Below are 26,705 nucleotides of genomic sequence, written 5' to 3'. Positions count from 1 at the left end.
AATAAAAATATTTAAAAAAACAAACTAGGAAAACTAAGATCGTGTGTTTACTATCAGCAGATATCACTATTATCCTACTATATATATGAGGAAAGGGATAAAGTCTGTTTTTAATATCTCATTCTATCATTTATTTTTAAATGAAAGATGCAGAGTGGAAGATGAGTACTGTTCATCTCTGGCTTATGGTGGTGCTGGGGATTGAACCTGGGACCTCAGTGCCTCAGGTATGTGAGTCTTTGCCATTTCCCCAGTCTGACGGCTAAGTAAGGTCTTAAAAGAAAGGCAGGGGGTGGGGGGGGCGAGGCACCTAGTTGAGCACATGTTACCATGAGCAAGGACGTGGGTTCAAGCCTCGGATGTTTCCTGCATGGGGGGCAAGCTTCACAAGCAGTGAAGTAGTAGTCTATCTCCCTCTCTGTCTCCTACTCCTCTCTCGACTTCTCTCTGTCTCTATTCAAAATAAAATTTAAAAGGAGAGAAAGTTTATTCATTTATCAGCTTCCAAACATCCTCCAGACTTCCGGCAAATCAGACCCAACCACTTGATGTCCTCCAGTCAATGAGAAAAGGGTGATCTCTTCTCCAGGGTTCCAGTTCGCTTTGAAAGGTCAGCATTCTGGAAGGACTTGTGATAAGAAAAAGAGGAATGCTGAAACTGGAAGGGTTAGACCTTGTCTCCAGACCCTTCCACCTGGTCCTGCGATGGTTAGCTAGGAAAGGGGGAGAAACAGAGTCTCCTTTTACTGGGGCTGCCACCAACAGCGCCCCCCCCCCTTCGCCTACCGGGTGTAAAGCCCTCTTCCGCAGCGGGCCTTCCCCATTGGCCAGCCCCACACAACCGACTGCGGCAACCAATAGGAGCCGCTCTTCTGAAAATTCAGAGGATGGGTGCTCGTGGTGTGATAAGGGGAGGTTGGCGCCTGGCACGCGCCCCCCAGTCCCCCCCCCCTACGCACACACATCTGTGGCAAGTCTGTGACAGAAACAGTAACTCCCCCTAAGCACGCACACCCGTGCCCCTGCTCCCTGAGCTCGGCGGCGCAGAACCCGCACCCCACGGCGGATGTTGGCTGCGCCCTCCGGGGTGCGCCAGTGCACCTGCCCACTCAATAAAACAGAGCATCCCTTTATGCCAAGACCGGGGAGAGGGTGCAGGGGGCTGTGGACGAGTGGCTCAGCTGCCCGCTCTGGCTCCAGCGGCGAAAGGGGGGCGCTCCAACTCCCCACCGCCACCAAGTGCTTCCAGCCCCCAAGGTCGCGGTGCTCCAGAGACGCCTCGGGGTGCCGCTCCCTTTGTCTTTAGCAGCTGGGCTCCCAGCGCACAGACCCCCATCAGCAGTTTGGGCGAGGAGCCCGGAACCTCTCCCATAAATGGGGCCCAGGAGAAAGGACGAGAGTCATGGGGTCTCAGCGCTGCTCTCCCCACCCACTCCTTGCCTTCTCTGGGCTTCTTCTCTTAGATAAATCCTTGGGGTCCAGGCCAGGGAGGGTCTGGCGGTGGCTCCCGGGACGCGGTAGTATCGCAGAGCTACCCGCCCCACACACACACCACTAGCGTCCAGTCCGAGGGTGCAGGTTCGCGGACGACCCCCTACCCTCCACCCCTTCTCCCCTCACTGGCTTTTGTGTTGGTGCTTTGAAGCTGCAAAGAGGGTGCGCTGGAAGAGGAGGAGGAGGAGGAAGAGGAAGACGACGTGGAAGAGGGTGCGGGGAAGGGGGGGCTAGGGTGAGAGGCACCCCCATCACGCGCGCGCGCACACACGTTGCGGGCGCACGCACACACGGGCGGACACACTCATAGACACACACACAGCTCGCTCGCCTCGAGCGCACTAACGTGGCGGTTCTCTTTGTGTGGAGCCCTAGAGGGGGGTTGGGAGCCCCCGGTCCGGTCCCGGGGAGATGGCGCAGCCCATCCTGGGCCACGGGACCCTGCAGCCCGCCCCGGCCTCCGGCCTGGCGTCTCTGGAGCTCGACTCGTCGCTGGACCAGTATGTGCAGATCCGCATCTTCAAGATCATCGTGATTGGGGACTCCAACGTGGGAAAGACCTGCTTGACCTTCCGCTTCTGTGGGGGGACCTTCCCGGACAAGACTGAAGCCACCATTGGCGTGGACTTCAGGGAGAAGACGGTGGAGATCGAGGGCGAGAAGATCAAGGTGATGCCGCTACCGCTGGGCAGGTCCAGGGAGGGAGGGGTCGGTGGAAGCCGGGCCGGGGGAGTCGTTCTAGCTGGGGGGGGGGGGGGGTGTCAGCCCAGCCCTAAAGCCCGGGGCGCCTCCACATTCCCTCTCGACTGACACACTCACTCTCTGTCTGTCTGTCTGTCTCTGTCTCTCTGTCTCTTTCTGCTTCTATCTCTCCCCCTCTCTCCCTCTCCTTCTCCCTCTCTCTCTCTGTCAGGCTGTTCCCAGCTCGCCCTTCTTCTCTCCCGGGGGCAGCTGGGAGTGGTTGCCTTGCTGCCCTTTGCCCTGGCTTCACAGCTCTCGCAGGCAAAAGTGCCTGGGAAAAGTATCCTTGACCCTGGGCCTGGGGTGGGAGGCTGCACCTGCGGGGCAAGGGCACCCCGGGGTATCTCTCTGGGACCTGCTCTATGGGACGGATCCCAAAGCGCTTCCCAGGTCTGGAGGTCTGTCCTAACCTCTTGGGCACCTGAGCTGCAGAAAACCACTTTGGCTGAACCCTGGAGGCACCCAAAGATTGAGTGGGGGGAGGGTGGAAAGCCATGCAGAAAGGGAGCTGTGTGCTTTCTCTCTTTTTTCCCCTTCCTTCCTTCCTTCCTTCCTTCCTTCCTTCTTTCGTTCTCTCCCTTTCTTTCTTTCCATCTCTTTCTTTCTTTTATTATTATTTTTAATTCCAGTGTTTACAGTTAGGCTTAGGGCTTAGAATGCGGGGGTTGCAGTGGATGGTTCTGGAATGAAGCCATGAGCCCTTCAGAAGAAGCCCACACTTCCTACACAGTGGTCCAAACTTATGGTTTGGGAACAGCATCCTCCCCAACAAATAATAAAAAATTAGATTTTTTTTTCATTTGTCTGGGGGCACCAAAAGATCAAGCTGCCCATTCTGTGGGTATTCTTTTCAGCTAGGTTCAAAAAAATGCAGCGCAACTTCTTGGAGGCCCAGGAAAGTGTATGGGTTTCTCCCCCACCTCCCCATCCAACCCTGTTAGTTTATCCAATGGGCTGAGGATAGGAGTTGTGCTCAGTTTTGGCTCCAGAAAAGTGATGCCTCGATAGAGATAGGGCAAGTATATTTCTGCATGCAAAGTGAGAAGGGGAGGGAGAACATGGCAAGGGTAGTTGCATGTGTCCGGGGAGCAGAGAGGGTAAGATTATGGGCAAAGGGCTTGAGAAGCTCAAAAGGCAATTGGCCCTGAAGACCAACTCCAGCTGGTCTTTACATATGAGCCTTTGGTTGGACCTTGTTATCTGTAGGTAGCTCTTATATTATTGCTGTTGTTATTGTTATTTTAATGAGAGAGACGTCAGGGCACTGCTCAGCTTTGGTTTATGGTGGTGCTGGGGATTGAACCTGAGACCTCAGAGCCTCAGGTATGAAAGTCATTTGCAGAACCATTAAGATCTCTCTCCAGCCCAGGTAGCTCTCATTCTTGGGGTCCGAATTGCCCCCCCCACACACACTCTCCCTTTCAAGAGCTGTGGAAATGGATTGACGATCTGCAGAAAATAACAAAACAGTCTAAACTGTCTCAGTAGTCCTGGATTTTTAAGTGAACAGGGTTTTAAAATGGCTTCAGAAGCCAGGCCCGAGGTACTGGGTGTGGGGGGAGGGGGGTAAGGGCTACTTGGTACTGTTTAAGAAGTACTCTCAAGAACAACTGACACCACCCTCATCCTGCCCCCAGCCCCGGCTGGGACATATGGGACATTGGTTTGAAATCATGATCTTTTGAGTCCCTTGCAATTGGGGTGGGGGGAAGTGAAGGATTGCTACTTTTCCTTTTGAAAGTCAAGGCAAGCCTCCATCTCTGTCCTTTCCAAGGGCCTTGCTTATGATGTTTGCTTGGTTATAGGACTTTTCCATGGGTGTCCAGCTTCCTTCCTGTAATGTCCTGAGCTCCTGGGATTTCAACATGCCTTTCAAAACCCAGAGTAGGGAGAGATCATCCTTTTTTTTCCTCTCAATTTCCTACCAAATAATGGCATTTTTAAAATATATTTTTATATGACTACAAATTAATTGGAGTGTACATAAACACCATTCCCACCATTTTTTTAAGAGAGAGATAGATACTATAGCACTGCTCATTTCTGGTTTATGGTGGTGGTAGCATTTGAACTTGGGACCTCAGAACCACAGGCATAAAAGTCTTTTGCAGAACCATTATGCTGTCTCCCTGGCTTTGTTACCACTTTAACTCTAGCCACAGAGTTCCCTGAGTTGAAGCTTGAGGGGAGAAAGAATTTCACTTGAAGTTTAGATGCATGCAGAAGAAAGGAAGAGTCTGAGAGTGTGGGGGAGAGGAGGACAAGGACTAGCAGAAAAATGAGTGAGAGGAAGTGACAAGGAGGGGAGGGGAGGAGAGGGAAGGAAGGTCACCACCCAGTGGCCTTGGGAAGGTTTTTTTTTTTTTTTTTTTTTTTGAGAGAGAGATCTAGTCCCTTCTAGTATCCAAGTACTTAGCCTAACAGGATTGTACAGTCTCTACCAAAGATTCTGGACTTTTCCCCAGAGGGCAGAGCCTGTGTGACTCACCAGACACCAAGCTCAGCACAGCACCATGTGCAGAATAGTGCTTAATACGGGCTTTGGAGGGGAAGGTGATCTTTTCAGGAGGGCAAAGCCTTGTGACAGGGTCCCTGAGGAGCCTCTAGAAACTCAGATTCTGAAGGAGTTGACCAGGGGATGGACAGTGAAACCAAGAGGAAAGCCCCCCGCCCCCCCCCCCCCCACACACACACACGCGCGCGCCCTCCCCCACCAGCAGGCTATCCCGGGGAAGATGGTGAAGAAGGCAGCTAACACATGAGCAAGACAGGAGCAGGTTTGGCTTCTCACTGTAGCTGCCTTGGAGTTTCTCAAGGAGCACATGCCAGAACCACACTTGGGGATGACTGCCAAAGGCTTCCTTCCCTCCAGTGTGCAGACTGTGGTGACCCTGGACCGCAGCCAGGTCCATAGAGCCATAGAGAGACCTCAGCCCGCTCTGCTCTCTCCACAGTTGGGTGTGGCCTGTTGGGTTGAACAAATTTAGCCATTGGGGGCAACCTCTTCATTATCAGTCCCACACCCTGTCCCCCAGGGTTTGTGAAACCCCATTCGGTGCCTCCAGTCCATGAGTTCCTAACATACCCCACACACACACATACCCCAATCAGAATAATTCTACTTTAGTGTTTCCTGGTTAGTGTAAATGGTGGAGAAAAGCTTTGAATGGGCAGGCAATGAGAATAACAACTTCTGCTTGTTAGTAATCAAAATCTCAGGCCAGACCAGGCCCTCTGCATAAGCTTTCCTGTTCTGTCCTCATAGCAGCCCCAAGCAATTACTACTTTTCATTCTCATCTCCTTCTGACCAATAAAGAGGACTCTCCCTGTTGGAAAGATTACATAACTTGGCAGAGAGAGAGAGAGAGGAGAGGGAAATGAGATTGTTACTCTGTAGTCCTTGAATCCAAGCACTTCACCATCTCATGTTCCTACCTGCCCTGGGACAGACTTCACCCTAGATTCAGAGCCCCCCCCCACACTCAATGCACTCTACACCCCCAAATACCCATCACCACCCCAGTTATGCACTGGGGGAGGCAGCCAGTCTGAAGGGTTCTCCTAGGCCGGAGGCCCCAGGGTTCCAGCTCCAGGCCCCAGGTGCCTTCATGATGCTTTCTTCAGCTGCTCTCCCCCCCAAACACTGATTTTAGTACCCAGGTTTTCATAGCTGAATCTGCACTGACTTACCTTGGCAGTGAGAATCAGGGAATGTTCAGAGATGGCAGAGACTCTCTGCTCCAGTGTCTCCATTGTGCAGATGGGACACTGAGGCTGAGAGAGGGGGTGTGGCTTGCCTGACATCTCCCAGGCTCTGGTCAGTATCTCAGGCCTCCTGGTTCCCTCTCTACTGTCCTTTCTTTTTTCTTCTTTCCCTTCATTTATTTATTTATTTATTTGAGAAATAAGAGGAGAGAGAAAGAGAACCAGAATATCATTCTGGTACATGTATTACTAGGGATTGAACTCTGGACCTCATGCTTGAGAGTACAATAGTTTATCCACAATATCACCTTCCAGACCATTCTTTTTTTCCACTTTTCTTTTTTTTTAATGTATTTTCTTTTCTTTTTTTAAAATAATTTATTTATTTATTCATGAGATAGATAAGAGGAGAGAAAGAACCATACATCACTCTGGTACATATGCTGCCGGGGATAGAACCTGGGACCTTATGGTTGAGAATCCAATGCTTATCCACTGCACCACCTCCCGGACCACTATTTTCTTTTCTTTTTTTTTTCTTTTCCTTTCTTCCTTTTCTTTTTCTTTCCTTTTCCTTTTTTTTTTTTTGCCTCCAAGGTTATTGTTGTGGTCTCAGTGCCTACACTATGAAATTCACTGCTCTTGTGGGCACATTTTCCATTTTTTTTCTATAGGACAGAGAGAAGTTGAGAGAGGAGGGAAAGATAGATAGATGATAGATAGATAGATAGATAGATAGATAGATAGATAGAGACCTGCTTCACTGCTTGTGAGGCAATCCCCGCCCCCACAGATGGGGAGCCGGGGGCTCAAATCGGGACACTTGCACGGGTCCTTGCACTTTGTACTACGTGCTTTTAACCTGGTGCACCACTGCCCGGCCCCCTCTTTTCTTTTCTCTTCTTTTTTGTTTACCAGAGCACTGCTCACTTCTGGCTTCTGGTGATGCTGGGGATTGAACTTGGGACTTTTTCTGCTTGGGCATGAGCCTTTTTGCAAATCAGTTAGGCTATCTCTCCAAGCACTGGCTTTTCTCCACATCAGGCTGTCTGGTTTAACAGCACATACAATCCCCACACTGGACTAGTACCACTCCCCCCCATCTAGTCTGCCACAAAGACACAGGACAGACAGCACAGGAGACAGACAGAGACTCTTTCAGACAGCTCCCTTGAAGGGAGGAGAAGCTCCCCAGCTCCCAAGGGAAGGGTGGAGCTCCCCTTAATGACCATTACATGTCTACCACCTCCAGGGTTAGCTAGATGTTTGTTTGTTCTTTCTTAGCCTATCTCAGTTGTAAAACATTAGGCGTGTGTTTGGGGGGGGTGTCACTGTAGGTAGGAGGACTAGAGGGGGTGCTCAGAGCTGGGTCTGAGCCCTTCTTTGTAGATTCTCTTGGAAACATCTTGTTCTGGTCCAGTCTGATTGCTCCCACAGGCTGGGCAACCCCCACCAGCCGAGTCCCCTAGTCCAGGCACAGCAGAGGTCAGCTGCGTCCTGGCAAGGGTCCCCCAGGACTGTGATTTTTCTCTTCCTCTGCCCATCAGCTGGAAAAACACTCCCACTCCTCGATGCCTTGCAGGGAGGAGGCATGGAGGGATGGAGGCAGGGGCTGAGCTCAGTGCTTTCTCAGAAGCTGCCCTCAGTCAGAATGACATCATGTCTTTTTTTGTTAATATCATTTTATTGGAGAGGGAGGTTAATGGTTTACAGTATAGTTGTTGACACATGGATACAGTCTTTCATCTCCCCATGATAGGTGTCTGCCAAATATTCTCACCCACAACTTAGGTCCTTGTCTACCATCATGCACCAGACCCCCAAAGTTCCCTACTCCCTCCCCATTGGTGCATTATACCACACCCATTCCAATGTTCACTCTGTGTTTTCTTTTTTTTATAAGATGTGCACTCAACTAGGTGGCCACCACCCAGCCCCCTCTTTTTAATTTTTTTTATTATCTTTATTTATTGCATAGAAACAGCCAGAAATTGAAAGGGGGAGGGGAAAGAGAGGGAGAGAGACACTTGCAGCCCTGCTTCACTGCTTGTGAAGCTTTCAACCTGGAGGTAGGGACAGGAGGCTCAAACCCAGGCCCTTGCACATTGTAACATGTGCACTCAACTAAGTGTGCCACCAAACTGCCCCCCATTTTAATCCTTGTTTCTTTTTCCTTTCTTTCTTTTCTCTCCAAAGTTATTGCTGGGGCTCAGTGCTGGAATCCACTGCTCATGGTAGCCATTTTTTCCTCTTTTTTTTTCTATTTTATTTGATGGAATAGAGAGAAATTAAGAGGGGAGGGGTAGATAGGGAGAGAAATATAAACCTCTACCCTTCTTATCCTATGTTTTTGTCAGTGTTTCCTTTTTATAAATAAAAATTAAAAAAATAAAATAAAATAGTGATCCGGGAGCTGGTACAGTGATAAAAGCTTTGGACTCTCAAGCACAAGGTCCCGAGTTCGATCCCCAGCAGCACATGTGCCAGAGTGATGTCTGGTTCTTTCTTTCTCCTCCTGTCTTTCTCATAAATAAATAAAAAAATCTTTAAAAAAATAAATAAAATAAAATAATAATAAAAAAGAAATATAAACATCTATAGACCTGTTTCACCATTCATGAAGCACCTCCCGATGCAGGTGGGGACTGGAGGCTTGAACTCACGTCTTTTTGTGGGTCTTTCTGCATAGTACTGTGTGTGCTTAACCAAGTGTGCCACCACGTGGCCACTATCCTTGTTTCTTAAATTCCACGTACAAGTGAGATAATCTGTAACTCATCCTCCTCTTTTTGGTTTAGATCTTTTCAAACTCCATCCAACATGAAACAAAAGAGTTGACTTCATTACTCTTTTCATTATTATTATTACTATTATTTGAATTTGAAAGGGCAGAGCAAAATTGAGAGGGAATGGGAAGATGAATGGGTAGAAGGAATGGTGCACCTGGTTGAGCGCACATGTTACATTGTGCAAAGACCCAGGTTTGAGCCCCCAGTCTCCACCTGCAGGGGAAAAGCTTTGCAAGTGGTGAAGCAGTGTTGCAGGTGTCTCTCTCTCTCTGCCTCTCTTTTTTAATTTTTAAAAAATTTTTAAATTTATTTATGAGAAAGATAAAGGGAGAGAGAAAGAACCAGACATCACTCTGGCACATGTGCTGCCGGGGATCGAACTCGGGACCTCATACTTGAGAGTCCAAAGCTTTACCACTGCGCCACCTCCCGGACCACTCTTTTTAAATTTTTTTTTATTGGGGAATTAATGTTTTACACTCAACAGTAAGTACAATAGTTTGTACATGCATAACATTCCCCAGTTTCCCATTTAACAATACAAACCCCACTAGGTCCTCTGAATCCTTCTTAGACCTGTACACCAATTCCAGTTCAGGTTCTACTTCTGTTTTCTTTTCTGATCTTGTTTTTCAACTTCTGCCTGAGAGTGAGATCATCCCATATTCATCCTTCTGTTTCTGACTTATTTCACTGAACATGATTTTTTCAAGGTCCATCCAAGATCGGCTGAAAACGGTGAAGTCACCATTTTTTTACAGTTGAGTAGTATTCCATTGTGTATATATACACCACAACTTGCTCAGCCACTCATCTGTTGTTGGACACCTGGGTTGCTTCCAGGTTTTGGTTATTACAAATTGTGCTGCCAAAAACATATGTGTACACAGATCTTTTAGGATGGATATGCTGGGTTCCTTAGGATATATCCCCAGGAGAGGAATTGTAGGTCCATTTCTAGCCTTCTGAGAGTTCTCCAGACTGTTCTCCACAGAGGTTGGACCAATTGACATTCCCACCAGCAGTGCAGGAGGGTTCCTTTGACCCCACACCCTCTCCAGCATTTGCTGCTATTACCTTTTCTGATGTATGATATTCTCACAGGAGTGAAGTGGTATCTTGTTGTCTTTATTTGCATTTCTCTGACAATCAGAGACTTGGAGTATTTTTTCATGTGTTTCTCGGCCTTTTGGATCTCTTCTGTGGTGAATATTCTGTCCATTTCCTTCCCCCATTTTTGGATGGGGTTATTTGTTGTCTTATTGTTGAGTTTGGCAAGCTCTTTATATATGTTGGTTATTAAACTCTTGTCTGATGTATGGCATGTAAAGATCTTCTCCCATTCTCTGAGGGGTCTCTTGGTTTGGGTAGTGGTTTCTTTTTCTGTGAAGAAGTTTTTAAATTTGATGTAGTCCCATAGGTTTATACTTGCCTTAGTCTTCTTTGTAATTGGATTCGTTTCATTGAAGATGTCTATAAAATTTATGCAGAAAAGAGTTCTGCCAATATTTTCCTCTAAGTGTCTGATAGTTTTTGGTCTAACACCCAAGTCTTTGATCCACTTGGAATTTACTTTTGTATTTGGTGAAATATAGTGATTCAGTTTCATTCTTCTGCATGTTTCAACCCATTGTTTCCAACACCATTTGTTGAAGAGACTCTGCTTTCCCCATGTAATAGTCTGAGCCCCTTTGTCAAAGATTAGATGCCCATAGGTATGGGGGCTCTCTCCACCTCTCTATCACCCTCTTCCCTGTTGATTTTTGGCTGTCTCTGTCTAATAAATAAGTAAAGAGGATTTTAATTTAAAAAAAAAGAGAGGGAGGGGGAAGTGAGAGACCTGCACCACTGTTTCATGCTTCCCCCCTGCAGGTGGCAACTGGAGGCCTGAACCCCAGTCCTTGTGCATGGTAATGTGTGTGTTCAACCACCCAGTGGTCAACTTCATTTTAAAAATAAAGTTAGTAGGGAGTCGGGCGGTAGCGCAGTGGGTTAAGCGCACGTGGCGCAAAGCGCAAGGACCGGCGTAAGGATCCCAGTTCGAGCCCCCGGCTCCCCACCTGCAGGGGAGTCGCTTCACAGGTGGTGAAGCAGGTCTGCAAGTGTCTGTCTTTCTCTCTCCCTCTCTGTCTTCCCTCCTCTCTCCATTTCTCTCTGTCCTATTCAACAACAACAATAATAATATCTACAACAATAAAAACAAAGGCAACAAAAGGGAATAAATAAATAAAGAAAGAAAAGAAAAGAAAAAAAATAAAGTTAGTAGTACGAAACACCTGTGCTCTATCTAAAACCTCCTGAACTTCTTGCTTGGTTTTATTTATTTATTTATTTATTTATTTATTTATTTTCCAGGGCACTGTTCAGCTCTGGCTTCTGGTGGTACGGGGGATTGAACCTGGGACTTAAGAGGCTCAGGTATGAGAGTCTCTTTGCATAACCATTCTGGTATCTACTCCTGGTCAACTTCATTCTCTTTTTAAAAAAATTCTTTTAACTTAATTTTTTTTTCTTTATTTATTGGATAGAGACAGCCAGACACTGAGAGGAAGAGGGGGAGATAGAGAGGGAGAAAGACAGAGAGACACCTGCAGCCCTGCTTCACCATTCGTGAAGATTTCCCCCCTGCATGTGGAGACCACAGACTTGAACCCGGGTACTTGAGCATTTCAATATGCTCACTCAACCAAGTGTACTACCACCCAGCCCCCTTTTGAAATTTTTTAATCTTTATTTATTTATTGGATAGAGACAGTCAGAAATTGAAAGGGTAGGAGGAGATAGAGAGGGTGAGAGACAGAGAGACACCTGCAGCCCTGCTTCACCACTTGCAAAGCTCTCCCCCTGCAGGTGGCGTCCGGGGGCTCGAACCCGCATTCTTGCGCATTGTGATACATGTGCTCAACCAGGTGTGCCACCACCAGGCCCCTCCATCTTCATTCTTAACAACATGCCTTCCTTGGGCCTCCTGATCACCCACTCTCTGCCAGTTGTCATGGTGGCTAATGGCTCCAGTACTGCTGCCTCTCTGCTTATAAGCTCCCCTTTGCTTTTGTCTCCCTTACTGTTCAGCCTGATATGCACATATGTGGGGACCCCAAACTCAGATGGAACAGTCCTGGTTAAAGAAGCTATTGGGTTGGGAGTCGGGCAGTAGCGCAGCGGGTTAAGTGCACATGGTGCGAAGCGCAAGAACCTGAGTAAGGATACTGGTTCGGGCCCCAGCTCTTCACTTGCAGGGGAGTCACTTCACAGGCGATAAAGTAGGTCAGTAGGTGTCTATCTTTCTCTCCCCCCAACCCCGTCTTCCCCTCCTCTTTCCATTTCTCTCTGTCCTATCTAACAATAACAACATCAGTAACAACAACAATAACTACAACAACAATAAAAAAAAGAAAGAAAAGAAACGATTGGTTTAACACTTTGCTCAGGATCCACAGGGGAATCCTTCAGAAGCTCACATAGCCTCAAACTGGTCTCCATTTCCCCAACAGCCTCCAACACTTATACCTCTTCTATCTAAAGATGCCAGATCTACTTCCTGGGTAAAAGAAAGACCCACTGCAGGGATGGAAGGCTTGTTGGCACTGGTTTGGGCAGTGATAGCCCCTGGAACATCTTTTATAAATAATTTAATTTTATTTGTATTAATCGATTCATTTATCTATTGGATAGAGACAGAAATCCAGAGGAAAGGGAAGACAGATAGATTGAGACAGAAAGAAACAGAAAGGGAGAGGAGGAGAGAGAAAGAAAGACATCGGGTGCCAGGTGGTGGCGTATCTGGTTAAGCACACACACTACAGTGCTCAAGGACCCAGGTTCAAGCCTCTGGTCCCTATCTGCAGGAAGGAAAGTTTCACAAGTGGTGAAGTAGAGCTGCAGGTGTCTCTTTGTCTCTCGCCATCTGTATCTCCCCCTCCTCTCTCAATTTCTCTCTGTCTCTGTCCAATAAATAAATAAATAAATGAGGGAAGGGAGACATCAACAGCACTGTTACACCATTCATGAAATTTCCCCCCTTGCTGGTGGAGACCAGGAGCTTGAACCCAAGGCTTTGTGCATGGTAACGTGTGCAAGATACTGAGTGCATTCCTATCTAGCATCGTTGGTTGCGTTTCTAACAAGCATTACATTTCTTATTTATTTATCTCTTTATTTTTATTATCTGTCATCTATCTATCTATCTATATACCTATCTATCTATCAGATAGAGATAAACCCAGAGGGGAGGCTAGAAAAGGAAAGAGAAAGACACCTGCAGCATTGCTTCACCACTCTTGAAACTTTCCCCCTGCAGGTGGGGATTAGGGGCTTGAACCCATGTCCTTGCACAAGGTAACATATGTGCTCAACCAAGTCTGCTACTTTCTGGTCCCCAAGCATTACATTTCTTTCTTTTTATTCTTTATTGGAGGATTAATAGTTTACAGTCAACAGTAAAATGCAATAGTCTGTATATGTATAACATTTCTCAGTTTTCCACATGACAGTTCAATCCCCACTTGGTCTTCCTCTGCCATTATGTTCCAGGACCTGAGCCCCTTTCCTCTGACACCAGAGTCTTTCACTTTGGTGCAGTGTATCAAATGTATTGCACCAAGCATTACATTTCTAATGCATTCTGTTGTCTAGCCAAAGAGGACGGTGAAGGCTTGGGAGCAGAAGAGAAAGGAGAGTGTGTCCTGGATTTCCATGGCATGAGCCCGTGGCATCTTTGCAGAATGGCTGTGTTTGGTCTCAGATTCCAGCAGAGCACAGTGAGCAGAGAGCAGCTGGTTTTACAGTTGGTTTTGGCAAAATAGTTCATCTGGATAATGTGCTGCTTTGCCATGGGCTCAGTCTAGGTTTGAGCCCGACCCCCACTGCATTGAAGGAAGCTTCGGTGCTGTGGTCACTTTCACTCATATATTTTTATGTATTTGTTTGTTTGTTTTTGCATACAATTTTATTTTACTTTTCCGAGATATTCTTTTAATTTTATTTGTTTATTTTATTTTTATTTTTTCTGTTCTTTTTTAATTTCTTTATTGGGGAATTATTTTTTTACATTCAACAGTAAATACAATAGTTTGTACATGCATAGCATTTCCCAGTTTTCCATATAACAATACAACCCCCACTAGGTCCTCTGTCATCCTTCTTGGATCTGTATTCTCCCCACCCACCCACCCCAGAGTCTTTTACTTGGGTGCAATATGCCAATTCCACTTCAGGTTCTACTTGTGTTTTCTTTTCTGGTCATGTTTTTCAACTTCTGCCTGAGAGTGAGATCATCCCATATTCATCCTTCTGTTTCTGACTTATTTCACTTAACATGAATTTTTCAAGGTCCATCCAAAATCGGCTGAAAACGGTGAAGTCACCATTTTTTATAGCTGAGTAGTATTCCATTATATATATACCACAACTTGCTCAGCCACTCATCTGTTGGACACCTGGGTTGCTTCCAGGTTTTGGCTATTACAAATTGTGCTGCCGAGAACATATGAGTACACAGATCTTTTTGGATGGGTAATTTTATTTATTTATTTTAGTTGATAGGACAGATAGAAAATTGAGAGGAGAAGGGGAGATGGGGAGAGAGAGGCAGGGGTAGATAGCATAATGGTTATGCAGAGACTCTCTTGCCTGAGGCTCTGAAGTCCCAGGTTCAATCCTCTGCACTACCATAAACCAGAGCTGAGCAGTGTTCTGGGAGAGAGAGAGAGAGAGACAGACCTGCAGCACTACTTCACTGTTCATGAGCCCCCCCATGGGGACCAGGGACTTGATCTTTCTGCATGGTTATGTGACCTCAACCAGATGCCTCACCACCGAACACACAGAGACCCTCAAAATAAAATAAAGTAAAATAAAATCGGGGACAGATGGTGGTTGCACAGCCAGTTGAGTGCATACGTCACCACGCAAGAGGGCTCAAGCCCCTGGTCCCACCTGCAGGGGAAAACTTCAGGAGCAGCAAAGTAGAGCTACAGGTGTCTCTCTTTTTCTCTCCTCTATTTTCTCCTGCTCTCTCAATTTCTCTCTGTCTCTATCCAATAAATAATGAAATTAAATAGTAAAATAATATTTTTTAACAAAGAGTGTGGGACATGACTGGGCTGCAATTTGCACCCAAGTCGGTTTGACCATCAGCCCCGGCTGGTCTTCAAAAGAAGGGAATGTTTTGGTGGAGGCTGGAGGTAGCATAAGGATGCAGGTTTGAGTTGAGCCCCCAGACACCATAGGGAAGCATCTTCACCAGGGAAACTTAATGATCAGTGGAATGGTGCCGTGGTGTGTGTGTGTGTGTGTGTGTGTGTGTGTGTGTATGTTTAGATTTTATTTATTTACTAATGAGAAAGATAGGAGGAGAGAGCCAGACTTCACTCTGGTACATGTACTGCTGGGGATTGAAGTCAGGACCTCATCCTTGAGAGTTTAGTTCCTTAGCCACTGCGCCACCTCCTGGACCACACTCTTTTTTTTTTTTTTTTTTGTCTCTCCCCTCATCTAAAAAAAAAAGTCAGCAGGGAGTGATAGAATCATGTAGGCATGAATCTCCAGCAACACCCCCTGATAGCATGGCAGAATGAATTAATATGTGGCTAAGGGGCAGTTGTCACATCTGGCCACAGAGCAGACATGACACCCATAAGCAGTGAGGAGCAGGTGATAGCGATCCCAGGTGCAGAAAGGGAAGGAGACCTTTCCTTGCCTGCTGGCCACATAATAGAACAGGACCACCAAAAGGCAGAAGAAAATGAGAGCATTCCTGTCCCCATGAGCCCATCTCATTGTCCCTTTGCAATAGCTGGGGGGAGGGGTGAAATCAGCCTTCTATCTTCTATGAGCAGGCTGCTGGGGAGGTCCCCTCTCAGCACACACACTCTTAGCTTGGAGTGGGACTTTGAAAGATGTGGATACGGAGCCAGGTCCCCATCATTGAGTTTTGAGGCCTCTCTCCTCCTACTTCCCGCAGCCTGGGTAGTGAAAGCAAAGCCAAACAGCCAAGCACTTGGACCTCAAACACCTCACACATTCCCACCCACAGTAGTGCTAGTATGGGAGGTATTTTTAGTGTCCTGAGCTCATGGTGTTAAAGCAGCTGCCACAGACCTGAAGGCTACCGAGATTCAGTCCTCCTCAGGGGAGGGAGGCCCCAGGGAGAGGGGGCCAGGAGTCAAGTGGTAATGACACACTTCAGCAGCAACTGCTTTCTTGTCAATGATGACGGCCCTCTTCTTTTTGAGGCCTGCTCTCTTTTCCAGCTCAGAGCACCAGAGAGGTAGAAGAGATGAAAGTCTTTTATTGTTATTGATTTATGTTTTTATCTGCTACCAAGGAATGAGCTCAAGGTCTCCTGTACATGCTACAACACTGAACGCCCTCCCTGGCTTATCTCTACATTCATTCATTCATTCATTCATTCATTATTTCTTTAAAGATTTAAAAATATTTATTTATTTATTTCCTTTTTGTTGCCCTTGTTTTTATTGTTGTTGTAGTTATTATTGTTGTTGATGTCGTTGTTGTTGGATAAGAAAGAGAGAAATGGAGACAGGAGGGGAAGACAGGGGGGGAGAGAAAGATAGACACCAGCAGACCTGCTTCACCGCCTGTGAAGTGACTCCCCTGCAGGTGGGGAGTAGGGGGCTCGAACCAGGATCCTTATGCTGGTCCTTGCTTTGTGCCACTGAGCTACCGCCCAACTCCCTCTTTCTTTCTTTCTTTCTTTCTTTCTCTTTCTTTCTCTCCCCCTCTCTTTTTTCTGAACTTTTTTTACTTATTTGTTATTGGATAGAGAGAAATTGAGAGGGAAGGGGGAGATATAGAGGGAAAGAGACAGAGAGACACCTGCAGCCCTGCTTCAGCACCCATGAAGCTTTTCCCCTGCAGTTGGGGACCAGGGGCTTGAACCTAGGCCCTTGAGCACTGTAATGTGTGGGCTTAACCAGTTGCACCACTGCCTGGACCCTGCATTCTTTATTTCTTAGACAAGAGAGTAGCCTGGGAGATGGTGCAGTGGATACAACATTGGACTCTCGAGCATGATGTCTGAAGTTCAAGCCCCAGCAGTGCATGTGGCAGAGTGATGTTATGATTCTTTAAAAAAAAATTTAATTGTCTCTATTTATTGGATAGAGATAGCCAGAAATCGAGAGAGCAGGGGGAGACTGACAGGGGGGAAAGAGAAAGAAAGACACCTACAGCACTGCTCCAACACTCATAAAACTTTCCCCCTGCAGGTGGGGACCGGGAACTCGAGCCTGAGTCCTTGCACATTGTAACATGTAAGATAAACCAGGTGAACCACCACCTGGCCCCGTGATGCTCTGATTCTCTTTCTCTCCTCCTCTCCCAGCCATGTTAATAAATACATTCAGGGGTCAGGGTGGTGGCGCACCTCGTGGAGGGCACACATTATCGTGTACAAGGACCCAGGTTCAAGCCCAAGTCCCTACCTGGAGGGGAGAAAGTTTCATGAGTAGTGAAGCAGTGCTGCTGGTGTGTCTCTGTTTCTCTCCCTATCACTTCTTTCCCTCTCAATCTGTCTGTGCCTCTAGCCAATAAAATTCAAAAAGAGAGGGAGTTGGGTAGTAGTGCAGCGGGTTAAGTGCACGTAGCACAAAGTGCAAGGACCAGTGTCAGGATCCCGATTCGAGCCCCCAGCTCCCCACCTGCAGGGAAGTCACTTCACAGGCGGTGAAGCAGGTCTACAGGTGTCTATCTTTCTTTCCCCCTCTGTCTTCCCCTTCTCTCTCCATTTCTTGCTGTCTTATCTAACAACGACATAAATAACAACAATAATAACTACAACAACAATAAAAAACAAGGGCAACAAAAGGGAAAATAAATAAATAAATATAAAAAATTAAAATAATAAATTAAAAGATTGAGAGCAGTCAATTACAGTTAGAGGTTTTACAAAGAAGGTGGGGACAGAAGCTGAGTCTTTTTAAAAATTATTTAATTATTTAATGAGACAAATATAGAAAGAAGAGAGGGAGAGGGAGGGGGAGAGAGAGAGAGAGAGATCCTTTAAAGACTGCTCACCTCCGATTTATGATGGTGCTGGGCATTGAATCTGGGGCCTCAGAGCCTCAGGAATGAAAATCTTTCATATAACCATTATGCTGTCTTCCCAGCCCCATGCAGTGAGTCTTAAATAATAGGTGAAATTTGAAATTTGGGTTAGGCCATAAGAGGAACACCAATTCTCTAGGGAAAGGTGGACAAGCTAGGCCAAAAGTACAGAAGAGGAAATGAACCAGGTCAAGCTGAGTGGTGGGAAGCCACAGTGAGTGGCATTTTCTGGCAAAAATATGAAACTGGGGAGTCGGGCTGTAGCGCCGCGGGTTAAGCGCAGGTGGCGCAAAGCATAAGGACCGGCATAAGGATCCCAGTTCGAACCCCGGCTCCCCACCTGCAGGGGAGTTGCTTCACAGGCGGTGAAGCAGGTCTGCAGGTGTCTTTCTCTCCTCCTCTCTGTCTTCCCCTCCTCTCTCCATTTCTCTCTGTCCTATCCAACAACGACAACAACAATAATAACTACAACAATAAAACAACAAGGGCAACAAAAGGGAATAAATAAATAAAATAAATAAATAAATAAATATGAAACTTCCCCCATTGGATTCCACATGTAGTAGAGGCCATTGTAATTTCCAGAAGAGGAGGACAACATACCAGTCCAAACAAGCATTTAGAAAGGCTGTATGTTGGGAGTTGGGCGGTAACCCAGCGGGTTAATTGCACATGGCGCAAAGTGCAAGGACTTGCAGAAGGATCCTGGTTCGAGCCCCCCGCTCCCCACCTGCAGGGGAGTCGCTTCACAGGTGGTGAAGCAGATCTGCAGGTGTCTATCTTTCTCTCCCCCTCTGTCTTCCCCTCCTCTCTCCATTTCTCTCTGTCCTATCCAACAACAACATCAACAACAATAATAATTACAACAACAATAAAACAACAAGGGCAACAAAAGGGAAAATAAATAATAAAAAAAATTAATATAAATATATTTTTTCAGGGGCCAGGTAGTGACTGCAGGTGTCTCTTTCTCTATCCCTCTCTGTCACCCCCTTCCCTCTCGATTTCTGACTGTCTCTATCCAATAAATAAAGATAATAAAAAAATTGAAAAAAATTTTTAAAGAGAAAGAGACAGACACCTGCTTCACCACTTGTGAAACTTTCCCCCCTGCAGCTGGGGACCAGGAGCTTGAAGCTGGGCCCTTGCACACTATAATGGATGTGCTTAACCAGGTGCACCACTGCCTGGCCCCCTATATTCTCTTTCTCGATTTCTCTCTATCTCTATCCAAAATAAATATTTTTAAAAGAAAAAAAAATCTGTGTGAAGTGGTGACATCTGGAATCTGAAAGACTCTGCTATAATGTAGGCATGAAGAGGGATCTGGCATAAAGGCATCAAAATCCAAGTAGAAGGGATAAAGCTGAAGGTCAAGTCAAAAGGACATAGTGGTTGTGTGGATACAGGAGATGAAAGGGAAGCTGGGCGAAGGAAATCGATGGACAGAGTGATGACTCTGAAACCTTGTAGGATCTTCATTCAGCAAACAGACTGAGTTTGATTTCCTGGGTCCTATTTACTGGCCATTCACTCCAAAGGGAAGTTCTCCTTTGCCCTAAGAGCCAATTAGTGACCTGAGTCCACTTTTCCTTGATCTGAGAGAGAGAGAGAGAGAGAGAGAAGGAGAGATAGCACTTTGGGATGGTCAGTCTGAGTATGGATTTTCCTTGCGCATGACTTTGCATGTCTAGAAAAGAAGAGATTGAACGGCATGCATGTCTACTCCACAGCATTCCCTGGGAGTTATGTCTTTGCATATGTTACTGATATCAGCTTTTTCTCTTCATAATCTGGCCTTTATCCCAAAATCCTGAGATGCATGGAACTGATCCAGTGAACTAAATTAGCATTTATGTAACAACGAAGTGAACTTAAAATAAACTAACCTAAAAGGTGAGATTTTAGCACCAGCTTTGCTTTAAAAAGTCATGCAGGGCTGGAGATGTCAGCGTAAGGGTTCTCCAAAAGACTTTCAGGCCTGAAACTCTGAGGTCCCAGGTTCATTCCCCAGCAACACTGTAAGCCAGGGCTGATCAGTGCTCTGGTCTCTTGCTCTACGTGTGCTTCTTTCTCATGAAAAATAAACAAAACCTGGGGGAGTCGGGCGGTAGCGCAGCTGGTTAAGACACATGGCGCAAAGCACAAGGACTGGCATAAGGATCCCGCTTCAAGCCCTCGGCTCCCCACCTGCAGGGGAATCGCTTCTCTCCATTTCTCTCTGTCCTATCCAACAACAACAATAATAACTACAACAATAAAACAACAAAGGCAACAAAAGGGAATAAATATTTAAAAATTTTAAAAATCTGTATTTTAAAAAAGTCATACAAGGAGTCCAGGCTGTGACACACCTAGTTAAATGCACATATCACCATGCACAAGGACTCAGGTTCAAGCCCCTGCTCTCCACCTGCAGGGAGTATGCTTCACAAGCAGTAAAGCAAGTCCTGTAGGTGTGTATCTGTTTGTCTTTCTATCTATCTCCCCTCCCCCCTCAATTTATCTCTGTCCTGTCAAATAAAACAAAGAAAAAAACATTAAAAACTGGGCACTAGGAGCATTGGATTCACAGTATCCAGCTATAACCCTGGTGGAAATAAAAAAAAAAAAGTCACATAAAACCCCTCTAAAGAAAGTGAGGGGAGCCAGGCAGTGGTGCAGCGGGTTAAGCGCACATGGCAAAGCACAAGGACCAGTGTAAGGATCTGGTTTGAGCCCCCAGCTCCCAACTGCCCGGGGGGGGGTGTCACTTCACAGGCACTGAAGCAGGTCTGCAGGTGTCTCTCTTTCTCTCTCCCTCTCTGTCTTCCCCTCCTCTGTCAATTTCTCTCTGTCCTATCCAATAACAATACTAATAGCAATAATAATAACAACAGCAACGATAAACAACAAGGGCAACAAAAGGGAAAAAATAGTCTCTAGGAGCAGTGGCTTCATAGTGCTGTACCCAGCCCCAGCGATAATCCTGGAGGAAAAAAAAGAAAGAAAGAAAGTGATTTATGGGCAGGGTGGTGGCACACTTGGTTGAATGCACATGTCACAATACGCAAGGACTCTGGTTTGAGCCCCTGGTCACCACCTGCATGAGGAAAACTGAGAGTGGTGAAGTAGGGTTGCAGGTGTCTCTCTCTCTCTTTTTTAAAATTTTTTAATCTTTATTTCCTGGATAGAGACAGTCAGAAGTTGAGAGGGAAAGGAGTGATAGAGAGGGAGAGAGAAAGAAAGACAACTGCAACCCTGTTTCACTTGTGAAGCTTTCCCCATGCAGGTGGGGACAGGGGGCTCGAACCTAGGTCCTCGCACACTGTAACATGTGCACTCAACCAGTTGCGCCACCACCTGGCCCCCTCTCTATCTCACCCTTCCCTCTCTGTTTCAGGCTTCCTTTATCCAATAAATAAATAAAGATAGTACAAAATGTTTTAAGTGATTTATTCTTGCAGTAAAAACTTGGAAAGGTGGCAGGGGTAGAGAGCATGATGTTTAAGCGAAGAAACTCTCAGTCCTGAGGACCCATAGTCCCCAGGTTTAGTCCCCTACACCACCATAATCCAGAGCTGAGCAGTGCAGTGCAGTGCTCTGGTTGAAAGAAAGAAAGAAAGAAAAAGAAAGAAAGAAAGAAAGAAAGAAAGAAAGAAAGAAAGAAAGAAAGAAAGAAAGAAAAGGAACTTGGGAAGTGAAAAAATAGAAGAAAATAATTATTGTTGTAGTACTACTGCCCATATGGAATCATTAATGTTCTGGTTTCCAGTCTTTTTTTGCATTCTTCTCTGATGAATATATATGTACATAATTTATTTTTAATTTTTTTTACTATCTTTATTTGTTGTATAGAGACAGCCAGAAGTTGAGAGGATAGGGAGATAGAGAAGGAGAGAGACAGAGACACCAGAAGATCTGCTTCACTACTCATGAAGCTTCCCCCTGCAGGTGAGGACTAGAGGTCTGAATTGCCGTCCTTGCGCATTGTAACATGTGCCTTCAACCACGTACACCACCACATGGCCCCAAGATATTTTTAAATATTAGGACAACAGCATGTGGAAATTCTTGTTTCCTCTCTCTTCCTTCCTCTCCTTTGTTTTGATTTTTTTTTTCTTTCTTGAAGTTTCAACCTGACACAAATAAGATCTCACTAGTCTGAGCCCATTTTTTATTCAAACAGAGAAAGAGACAGAGAAAGGAGGAGACACAGGGGCTTCCTTTGGTGTCGTGGCACCCCCATGTGATGCCAGAGCACAAAACTTGTGAGTTATCTCTCTGGGCTGTAACATTTCCTCTGCCACTTCCTCATTGGAAGCATTTTTGATGGAAACACAATAGTCTGTTAGATAGCTCAATATAGACACTTTTGGTATTCCTCACCAGTGAACATTTAGACTGGATCCTGTTACTCATTTTTTAAAAAAATTTTATATTTATTTATTTATTCTGGTTTTTGTTGCCCTTGTTTTATTGTTGTAGCTATTATTGCTGTTATTGATGTCATTGTTGTTGGATAGGACAGAGAGAAATGGAGAGAGAAGTGAAGCAGACCTGCTTCACCACCTGTGAATCGACTCCCCTGCAGGTGGGGAACTGGGGGCTCGAACCGGGATCCTTACGCCAGTCCTTGCGCTTTGTGCCACCTGAGCTTAACCCACTGTGCTAACGCCCGACTCCCACCTGTTGCTCATTTTTATTAAAGATATTTGTTTATGCATTTAGATACTTATGATAGAGAGAGAACTAGAGAGAGCATCACTCTAGCACATGCAATACCAAACATCAGACTCATTCCTGAGATGCCAGAGCTTTACCCTCTGCAGCACCTCCTGGCCTGCTTATTTTTATTTTTATGTTTTTATATTTATTTTCCCTTTTGTTGCCCTTGTTTAACATTTTTGTGGTTATTGATGTCGTTGTTGTTGGATAGGACAGAGAGAAATGGAGAGAGGAGGGGAAGACAGAGGGGGAAAGAAAGAAAGACACCTGCAGACCTGCTTCACCGCTTGTGAAGCGACTCCCCTAGAGGTGGGGAGCGGGGGTCTAGAACCTGGATCCTCCCACCAGTCTTTGTGCTTTGCTCCATGTGCTCTTAACCCGCTGCACCACAGCCCGACTCCCTTTTATTTTTAATTTTTTCTAACTTTATGAGAGAGACCATATACCCTTCCAGTATCTACTGTCCCAGGAATTGAACCCAAACCTTCCAATGCAAGTCCTGTGCTGATCATGCTGAGACATTTCACTAGTTTCATAACAGCTCAAGATTTTTGTATTAGTGCTGTTTACAGTATTTTTTAAAAAAAAATACAATTCCAGAGCTATGATTTCTTTTTTTTAAAATTTTTTTCTTTTTATATTTATCTATTTATTTATTTTCCCTTTTGTTGCCCTTGTTGTTTAACATTGTTGTGGTTATTGATGTCGTTGGATAAGACAGAGAGAAATGGAGAGAGGAGGGGAAGACAGAGTGGGAGAGAAAGATAGACACCTGCAGACCTGCTTCACCGCCTGTGAAGGGACTCCCCTGTAGGTGGGGAGCCGGGGGCTCGAACCGGGATCTTTACGCCGGTCATTGCACTTTGCACCACGTGCGCTTAACCCGCTGCGCCGCCGCCTGACTCCCATGATTTCTTTTAAGAGAGGGAGACATGCAAAAAAAAAAAAATAGGGCAATGCTCAGCTCTGGGTTATGGTGGTTCTAGGGCTTGAACCTGAGACCTCAGAGCCTCAGGCATGAAAGTCTTTTGCAGAACCATCTCCCCAGCCCCCAGAGGTATAATTTCACACCCACACATGATATGTGTAAGTTGCTACACCTTCCACCGAAGTCCTGAATCTGTGCCCTGTGCTCCTCTATGTACCATAGTTCTCATGGAGTCCAAGAAATAGTTTGGTTACCATGTTTTGAAAGCTCATTTGCTTTAGCCATCTAGATTCCACATACAAACAAAACCATCTGATAATTGTCCCTCACCTCTTATTTCACAAAATATAATCACCTCCAGTTTCGTCCATTTTGTCCCAAATGATACAATCTCACTTTCTTTTTTAGAATTTATCTATTTATTCATGAGAAGGATAGGAGGAGAGAAAGAACCAAAGAACCAGCCATCACTCTGGTACACGTGCTGCCGGGGATCGAACTCAGGACCTCATGCTTGAGAGTCTAGTGCCTTAGCCACTGTGCCACCTCCCAGACCACACACTTTTTTTTTTTGACTGCACAGTCATAATCCATTGACATATATATCCCACAACTTCACTATCCATTTGCCTGTACATGGGCATTTATATGTACATTCATTTAAAAAGGTTAATTAATTAATGAGAGACTGAAGGAAAGAGAGAACCAGAGTATCACTTCGGCACATGTGATGCCAGCAATCAAACCTGAGGCCTTCTGCTCGAAAGCCCAATGCCTCATTCATTTACTGTATCACCTCATGAGGCACTTCCCTTGGACACTTATGTTGCATCGATCATTTGACTGCTGTAAATAGTGCACCTAGCTCAAGATTTTTAAAAATTTTCTTTTATTAGGGAGTCGGGCTGTAGCGCAGTGGGTTAAGCGCAGGTGGCGCAAAGCACAAGGACCGGCATAAGGATCCCGGTTCGAACCCCAGCTCCCCACCTGCAGGGGAGTAGCTTCACAGGCGGTGAAGCAGGTCTGCAGGTGTCTCTCTTTCTCTCCTCCTCTCTGTCTTCCCCTCCTCTCTCCATTTCTCTCTGTCCTATCCAACAACGACAACAACAATAATAACTACAACAATAAAACAACAAGGGCAACAAAAGGGAATAAATAAATAAAATAAATATTTAAATTTTTTCTTTTATTATTTTTATTTCCTTTTGTTGCTCTTATTGTTTTATTGTTGTAGTTATGATTGACGTCGTTGTTGCTGGATAGGACACAGAGAGAAATGGAGAGAGGAAGGGAAGACAAAGAGGGGGAGAGAAAGACACCTGCAGACCTGCTTCACCGCTTATAAAGCGACTCCCCTGCAGGTGGGGAGCCGGTGCTCAAACCAGGATACTTATGCCGGTCCTCACACTTTGCGCCATGTGCGATTAACCTGTTGCGTTACCGCCCAACTCCCAAGATTTTTAACTAAAATCTGAAGACAGACTTTACAAACTCTGGAACTAGCTTCCTTTGTACTTCAGAAGTCCATTCTACCAAACTGTCAAAGAAACACTGTATCAATGCTTGACACCTCATTTTGAGGACATCACAGAAACCATCTTTTCTCCTCTCTGCTCATGCATCTTTATCCCCCCCACCTCCACACTCTCTCATTCTGGTGTTGAATTTAAGTACTTTTGCTTCTCAGAAGTAGACATCATGCATCAGGTAGACTAAAAAGCTTCTGATATTCAGACTTGGCTATTTTCATCATCAATCCACTATAGTAAGAGCAGATCTCAGAGAATTTTCTAAGATTATTTTTTAAATTTTATTTATGAGAAAGATAGGAGAGAGACAAAGAACCAGACATCACTCCAGTACATGTGCTGGCGGGGATTGAACTCAGGACCTCATGCTTGACAGTCCAATGTTTTATCCACTGTGCCACCTCCTGGACCACCATGTATCTTTTTCTAATTCCAACAATGGGCTTTTGCATCTTCCAGGTTCAGGTTTGGGACACAGCTGGGCAGGAGCGCTTCCGCAAAAGCATGGTTGAACATTACTACCGTAATGTGCACGCAGTGGTCTTCGTCTATGATGTCACCAAAATGGCCTCCTTCACCAACCTCAAAATGTGGATCCAAGAATGCAACGGCCATGCTGTGCCCCCACTCGTCCCCAAAGTGCTTGTGGGTAACAAGTGTGACTTGAGGGAGCAGATCCAGGTACCCTCCAACTTAGCACTGAAATTTGCAGACGCCCACAACATGCTCTTGTTTGAAACATCGGCCAAGGACCCCAAAGAGAGCCAGAACGTGGAGTCAATTTTCATGTGTTTGGCTTGCCGATTGAAGGCTCAGAAATCCCTGCTCTATCGTGATGCTGATCGGCAGCAGGGGAAGGTGCAGAAACTGGAGTTCCCACAGGAAGCTAACAGTAAAACTTCCTGTCCTTGTTGAAGCCAAATGGTGGAAACACAAGATCAGTTATCACTGGAGTTCCCCCCCCCTTTTCTCTGTGCCTGCATAATGCTGACACCTGCTTGTTTCCATACAAATTGATATTAAAATAAAATTTGTATAGATTATCACATGGTTTTGTGTATTTTTAAATATTTTTTCATTTATTTACAATGAAAGGGAGGTACAAACAGAAAGATACAGAGGCCAGAGCACTGATCAGCCCTGGCTTATGGTGGGGATTAAACCTGGGACCTCAGAGCCTCAGGCATGAAGGTGTTTTGCAGAACCATTGTGCTATCTCCCCAGTTTCATGACTTCATGTCTTGCTTTCCCCCAAGAAGACATCTCTGATTGTCTCCAGTAGGATAAACTAGCCCTACTAGGGTTGAAGACCCATTAAGGACCCACAAGCCTTTTGTCCTACCAGAAGCTCTCATCATTTTGAGTTACTTCTTCAGGACTTATTTCATTCTTACCCAGTGTCCTTAATGGGCAGAAAAAGGATGGAGAGGGGTACAGACCAGATACATTCTAGACTGCCAGTATGAAAGGTGGGAGGGGTCAGGTTCCAGAAACATCAAAAGGAGATGGGTTTTTTTTTAAGATTTTAAAAAATATTTATTTATTTCCTTTTTGTTGCCCTTGTTTTTTTTATCATTATTGTAGTTATTATTATTATTGATGTCGTCATTGTTGGATAGGACAGAGAGAAATGGAAAGAGAGGGGAAGACAGAAAGGCGGAGAGAAAGATAAGACACATGTAGAACTGCTTCACCGCCTGTGAAGCGACCCCCCCTGCAGGTGGGGAGCTGGGGGCTCAAAC

The 26,705-nt window shown here is 45.6% G+C and overlaps 1 protein-coding gene and 1 non-coding gene across 2 annotated transcripts; one reads left to right on the top strand and one right to left on the bottom strand.

The window, feature by feature from the left end:
- Positions 1–1,722: 1,722 nt before the first annotated feature.
- RAB33A (RAB33A, member RAS oncogene family) lies at positions 1,723–26,006 on the top strand. The gene is made up of 2 exons (XM_007527630.2): positions 1,723–2,163; positions 25,423–26,006. Exons 1-2 carry the CDS (start codon positions 1,906–1,908, stop codon positions 25,876–25,878), a joined length of 714 nt encoding a protein of 237 aa, XP_007527692.1. The 5' UTR covers positions 1,723–1,905; the 3' UTR covers positions 25,879–26,006.
- LOC132536681 (small nucleolar RNA U2-19) lies at positions 25,116–25,192 on the bottom strand. The gene has a single exon (XR_009548165.1). It is a non-coding gene; the product is annotated as a small nucleolar RNA U2-19 (small nucleolar RNA).
- Positions 26,007–26,705: the final 699 nt, after the last annotated feature.

Source organism: Erinaceus europaeus, unplaced genomic scaffold (assembly GCF_950295315.1).
Source record: "Erinaceus europaeus unplaced genomic scaffold, mEriEur2.1 scaffold_575, whole genome shotgun sequence".
Lineage (NCBI taxonomy): Eukaryota > Metazoa > Chordata > Mammalia > Eulipotyphla > Erinaceidae > Erinaceus > Erinaceus europaeus.
Note: the sequence above shows the minus strand (reverse complement) of the source record. Positions and strands in the feature narration are given on the sequence as shown.

Coding starts and splice junctions, on each gene's coding strand:
- RAB33A (XM_007527630.2), top strand. CDS start 1,906: ATGGCGCAGCCCATCCTGGGCCACGGGACCCTGCAGCCCGCCCCGGCC. Junction 2,164..25,422: donor TCGAGGGCGAGAAGATCAAG/GTGATGCCGCTA, acceptor TGCATCTTCCAG/GTTCAGGTTTGGGACACAGC.